This window comes from Anopheles merus, chromosome 3L, assembly GCF_017562075.2.
Source record: "Anopheles merus strain MAF chromosome 3L, AmerM5.1, whole genome shotgun sequence".
Classification (NCBI taxonomy): Eukaryota; Metazoa; Arthropoda; class Insecta; order Diptera; family Culicidae; genus Anopheles; species Anopheles merus.
The window spans coordinates 24,794,852-24,801,352 of NC_054085.1; the positions used below are offsets into that span (position 1 = coordinate 24,794,852).

The 6,501-nt window shown below is 44.5% G+C and overlaps 1 protein-coding gene across 1 annotated transcript; it reads left to right on the forward strand.

Annotated features, from left to right (window-relative positions):
• Positions 1-1,647: 1,647 nt before the first annotated feature.
• LOC121600560 (NEDD8 ultimate buster 1-like) lies at positions 1,648-6,247 on the forward strand. The gene is made up of 4 exons (XM_041929260.1): positions 1,648-2,321; positions 2,400-2,610; positions 4,302-4,544; positions 4,610-6,247. The coding sequence occupies exons 1-4, from the start codon at positions 1,921-1,923 to the stop codon at positions 5,708-5,710; spliced, it is 1,956 nt and encodes a 651-aa protein (XP_041785194.1). The 5' UTR covers positions 1,648-1,920; the 3' UTR covers positions 5,711-6,247.
• The last annotated feature ends 254 nt before the right edge of the window (positions 6,248-6,501 follow it).

Below are 6,501 nucleotides of genomic sequence, written 5' to 3' on the forward strand. Positions count from 1 at the left end.
AGGTATTGTAAAGAAGTACTAAAACACGTGTGATGTGCGCACGTTTTACGGATCTTTGTGTCTCTGCGGAAGGTTTCCGGTATTGGGACAGAGTTGATTTATCTTAGTTTTTTTCCACTGTAATGTAGTAGCATTTTAGTGTTGTTTATAAAGCTTCACTATAACACTAAAATGTAAGACAAACTCTTTTGAATACATGTTTGTGGTAGAATAAGGAAAGATTATATATTACGAAGTATTAGAACGATTAGGTGATAATATCATCATTAAACCTAGAGACTGACTTCTTCATAAAGCATGCGTTGTAGATAATCTCATAAGCTTAAATAATTTCACAACGGAAGGTAAACCGATTAACTTGATGACTAAATATCATATCAATTAAGTAGTAAAATTTTCAATAAGCAATCAAATTGATGATGGCACCTCCAGGCACCAAGCTGTCTGCATAGAGATAACGTTCCGACAGATGACCCAAGCGCCACAGATTAAGCTTAAACGACTGGAAAATCGAATATCCATAGAAAAAAAACAAAAGCTCAATAGCTTCAATGGTTTGCTCAATAGATGGCGCATTACGACTCATCATTAGATTGCTTGCCTTTTCTTGCAATGTGTTTCGAGAAGCCTCATCTAATCAGGACCTATTTAGCCTTCTAACTTTCCGAGCAAAAATCTATATGAATGGACGTTTGGTCAGATACATGGGTGTCAATCGACCTTTATTCAAATCTCACTTGCTTCTGTACAAATGGTTCACATTGGAGTTTAGTATTTAAACAATCGTATCGCCGTTTTAGCTCTAGCAACGTATAACTTCAATGCGAAACCATACAACAGTACAGAGGAAATGAGAAAGGTCTCCTCCAAGCGAGAAAGCTCCACTGGTTGGGTTTCCCACAAACAGATGGCGCTACCAGCTTTTTCCTGTTTTTTAGAATGCATGAGTCGTTTGCCGTCTGCTAAACGACGACTTTCTATATTCCGTTTAGGTTGAAAGCTTGAGTCGTTTAGAACCCGTTTAGTGGTCGTTTAGTGGATTTGTGGCTCTTGGAGAACCAAACCCTAGCATTGCGAGTTATGATGGCGGGTAGAACGCGTATGTTACTACCACGGACCACAGGTTGAATACCACAGGACATTGACTTTGTAAAGCAGTGATTTTATAAAGCTACCAAGATTTTTGAGACCAAGACCTGTCATTTTTTGATATTCTTTTGAAAAATCTTGGTTTCAAAAATAATTGGTCGCAAAAATCATTGGTCACAAAAAACTTGGTCACAAAAATCCTTAGTCACAAAAATTTTGGTCGCAAAAATTCTTGGTCACAAAAATTTTGATTGCAAAAATCCTTAGTCACAAAAATCTTGGTCGCAAAAATTATTGGTCACAAAAATCTTGGTTGCAATAGCTCTTGCACACAAAATCCTCTCCAGAAAACAAGAAAGCTTTCGCTCTATCAGATCCGACACTCTTGTTACATAAAACGAAAGAAAAATGCTGAGTTTGCTCTTTTTGCAACGGCCCGACCAATTGTTCCTTCGTGTAAACACGCCCTACGAGGTCTATACATGTAGTAAAACCGTCGCACCGTCCTGTACACACCTCGATTCCCGTTTCTCGTAGCTGTCAAAACACTTTGTTTTGTTATTGTTCTCGTCATTCTTTGTTTGGAATTATTCAGCACAAAAAAGTACGAAAAGTCCCCCGACAACCGGCAGCGGCATAGTTCCTTTTGCCATGTCAGGGTTAACCTCTCTTCCTGCCTGTTTCTGTTAAGTGATTCAAACATTCTTTTCACTTCGTTGACTGTGTGTTTTTTTTTTGTGAGACCTACGAAAATAAAAAAAGTCAACTCTACGCGTTCAACAGCGCGGTGTGTGCCATCGGACATCAATCACCACCACCACACAAACCACAATGTCGTCCGAGTTACAGCACGAAAATCATCTCATTCAGCTGCGTGCAAAACTGAACGAGCGTAAAATTAAGCTATGGGAGGTGCCATACATGCAGGTGGAAGGTGATGAGCAGCGGCACAGCAACGGCGACGAGATGCTCCGGCTGGCCGAACAGTTCGGTGCCGAGCTCGGTATTGCGACCGAGCTCTGCCTCCAGACGCTGACCGCACTGCAGCGGAATGCGCTGGACAAGCTGCAGTCGAAGGATGAGTTCCAGCGGACGGGCCTCGCGACGGTGCGTGTCCGTGCACCGACCCAGACCGGTTCGAACCGGGAGTTTGAGCTGAAGGTGCAGGTCACGGAAACGGGCGGCCAGCTTTGCGAACTGATCGGACAGCGGCTGTCGCTCGATGCTCGGAAGTGAGTGGGAATGATTAGGTTAGGAATGGAATGGGTGAACTGGAATAGTGAGATGCTTTTCTTTGTGGTTATTTTTAGAATTAAGCTGGTATGCTCGGGCAAGATCATAAACGGAGTGCGTACACTCCAGGAGCAGAAGGTATCGAACGGGGCCACCGTGATGGCCCTGGTGATGGCGTGCAGCGAGGAGGAAGCGAAGCGCGAATGCTCGACGTACGATCGGGTGCACAAGATTCGCTCCGATGCCGAGATGCTGATCAACGAGAACGATAGTTCGAACTTTCTGAGCGTAAGTAGCGTATATAATTATACGAAATAGTTTGAAAATCCCAAACGTTATCCAGGAACGCTCTTGCACTAGCTTGACATAAAAACATCGAATATTTAACCTATATAATGTAAATTCATGCTGGAATGATTCGGAACAAAATGAAGCTTTTTTTGTTCTGTAAAATGAAACACAATGATGCAACAAATGATGCAACCGGTTTCAACATTTTAGCTGCAATGTATGTGTTATTGCCCGTGGAATAGACGTTTATGGGAGTTTCGTGTTGAAGTAGTAATTTAAAAAAAATTAATACTTAAATTTCATGAATTCTGTCAGTTGTGTAACGATCGGTTTAACGATCTTCTCCGCACGTTTACTTTTCTTTACCATTCAGTTCCGCTGTACATTCCTGGCACAAATGTAATGTGTCTTATTCAATTGATTTGACCAAAATTTACTTTATTCTACGCTATATTAGCTCTCAAAATATTGTTTGTATAATGAAAATGATGTTGATTGTGGTGATAAGTTCCACCTCATAGCCCAACCCAGGTTTATGAAAGAAGGAATCTTATAAGAGATCAAAACTTGCATAAATAAATGTTCAAAGCTGAGTAGTATTGCCCTGTTAGCGACCTGTATTACCTAGGAGACTTCCTGAAGCTTAATTTTTAAAGCGTGCCCTACTCAAATTTTATTTATATTTATTCTGACAATCTAATAATATTACTGAATCAATCTAATATACTGATATTATTGAATGCCTGAAGGACAAAAATGGCCAAAAAAAGGTTTACATTCTACAATTGTCTAAAAAGCGTCTTAAAACAAGACTCTAGGAAGTACACACGCATGAAAAATTATAAGAAATACATGCTTAAAGCTACTTTTAGAAGAATCATTTAACCAGTGCAGCAAAATGTCATGAGTCATCACCAATAAAAACAATGAACATATCGGTGGTAGCTTTATGCTCAATGCTGATACTCAATGAAAGTGCGTCATGACATGTCAAACGCGACGTGCGAGTGCTTGAGTCAAACGCGAAACGCTGACTGACAAGCTGAGCATAACCATGACTTTTTTTCTGGCTGTGAACAGTGCTGCCAAATGCCACTGTTTCAGTCATCAACACTCATGACTGAAGCGAAGCTCTAATCAACTCGCGTACACAACTGAGATGATCAGGGGTAAGACTCAAACAGTTGGTGGTCCAATCACCTGCTTGATGACATTTCGTTTAGCACCCAGCTCTTGATCACTCACTTGGTCAGGACATTTTCTGTCCACGCCGCAGATCTCTCATGACAGAAAATGTCGCGACCAAGTGACTGACCAAGACTTGGTTGCACAAAATGTCACCAAGCAGGTGATGGTCGCATCAACTGTTTGAGTCTCATCTCAGATCATCACAGTAGAGTTCATGACGCTGACATTATTTTGTTGCAGCCAGAATTTGTCATGACTATGTCAGTGACATTTTGCGGAACTGATCACAGCAAAAAAAAAGTCATGACATAGTGACTGACCAAGCGTTGGTCGCAAAAATGTAACGAAGCATGCATTGGCCACACCAATAGTTTTGAGTATTACCTCTAATTATCACAATTGAGTACGTGACGCTGACATGGATTTTGTGACATTGACATTTTGCAGCACTGCATTTAACTATTAAACCACTCACACATCCTTTCCACTGTACTCTCCAGATTGAGGACCAATCAGGCAATGCGATCTTTCTGCCAAAGAATGAAAAGCAAGCACTCCTCATGGGACTCACCCTGTACGAGAAGGGCAAGGCGGCAATGAAGGCGGACAGCTGCGAGGAAGCGCTGCTGCTGCTGCTGGAAGCGGACCACGACTTCCGGCACTGCAACTCCCAGCTGCTGAACGTGGTCGACAACTACGCACTGCTCAACCTCGACATTGTGTGGTGCTATCTAAGACTGAAGGTTTGCGACCGTTTCGCCTTCAAATTGCCGTCATGTAAACATTATCGTTTTTCCTCCCCCCGCAGAACCTAAACCAACTGCCCGACGCGGAGGAGCGGCTGAAAGTGTGCGAGCTCAAGTTCCAGCAGAGCTACGGCAAAAACATGGCCCGCGTCGCGGCAATCCGTGGCGAACAGTCGAACGAGAAGATACTGCTCGTGCGGCTGCACCTGCTGAAGGCCGTCCTGTACTTCCACCAGAACAAGCGCGACGATGCGCGGACCATGTTCCGGGTGGTGGAAACGGAGCTGCTGAAGCTGCGCATCGACGACGACTGTCTGAGCCGGCTGATGGAGTGTGGGTACGGGATGAAGGAGTGCCGCATAGCGCTGCGCGCCTGCTCGAACGACGTGGAGGCAGCGATCGAGTTCATCCACAGCCAGCGCGAGACGCGCCGGGTGAACGAGCGGCGCTCGGAGCGGGAACGCCAGCTGTACCGCACGATCGGGCATGACGCGGCGGAGGGCGCCGATACGCCGCGGCTCAAGCTCGAGCTGGTCGATCAGCTGATGGAGATGGGCTATCCGGAGGAGCTGGCGGCGCTGGCGCTGAAGCGAAGCGCGAACGACATCAACGGTGCGCTGAACGAGCTGGAACGGAACGGGGAGGCGCTGCAGGCCGAGCTGCTGCGCACGGTGCTGGTGGACGAGGAGCTGCAGGCGAAGCTGGAGGCGCTCGGGTTCGGTGGGCAGGTGGCCCAGGTCGCCCTGAAGCTGATGGCAAACGATTACGACCGCGCTACGAACTATCTGCTCACGAACGTGCAGAACGGACGGTGCAGTGAGGGTTTGCAGCGTGCGATCGATGTGCTGGAGCGACAGGGCAGTAGTAGTAGTAGTCGCAAAGGAAGTGTATCGGAAGGCACGGACCAACAACTGGCGGCGGCGGCGGCGGCGGCTTCCGACCAGCAGCCCTCGACGAGTAAACGAACCACATCCACCTCATCCGACACTTCCGCGGACGAGGCGAAGAGGCAGGAGCGAAAGCGCAAGAAGGAAATGCTCGACCTGCTGTTCAAGAGCTTCTCGCAGGACATACGCACGACGGCCGATGCGCATCTCGATCTGCCGCTCGACGAGGAGATGAGCCTGCTGGAGCAGTACAAGAAGCTGCTCGGGATGGAATGACCCAGAAGCGAAGTCGGTGCCAAAAGTGTTGCTGGAAGTGTTCTTACTGGGGTTGAGCGAACAATTTGCCTTATTTTTTTTGTTGTTGTCTGCGTAGATGTACCTGATGTCTACATGGGAGGGGTTTTACACAGGGACAAGATGGGGAAGGGGCCAATGTTGTTTTGTCTTCCGGAAACAGGATAACCATCCACCGCTATTCCCTGTATTACCAATACAATTTACAAACGATTGTAAAGAGAGCAACTTTGCTGGAAATATTTTAAAAGATAAGCTCCATTTTATTGTGTTTTAATACTTTTTTTTAAATTTCTTTTCTCCTTTATAAACACTATTTATCCAATTATTCGGTCTCTTTTTCATAATACGGAACCAAATTTTAATCTGTTTTAAATTGACTCTTGTTGCTTCCCTACTTCTGTCGCCGAATCTGTTGTTTCACTTACTTTCCAAATAAAAGTGCATGTTCTCTTGATGTATTACAGCAATTGTTTGTAACTTTGACTACGGAAGAAATAAATAAAATACGTCATATTAGATTTTTGTTAATTTTGGTCTTTTCTACAAAAAAAAAAAAACGGATTGTTGATTAATTTGAAGTGCTGAACGGTGAATAAATGAAAAATGACAAGATAATCAATATTGTTGGTAGTTGGCAAAAATGATGATAAAATTAATTTTAGTATCTTTCCTAAGAGAGGGTTTTCCACGGTCAGTTCATATGATTTTTTGATGCATTCCCACGATTTTTTTATCCTATCCCATAGATGTTTGGCTCGTCCCCATAATTT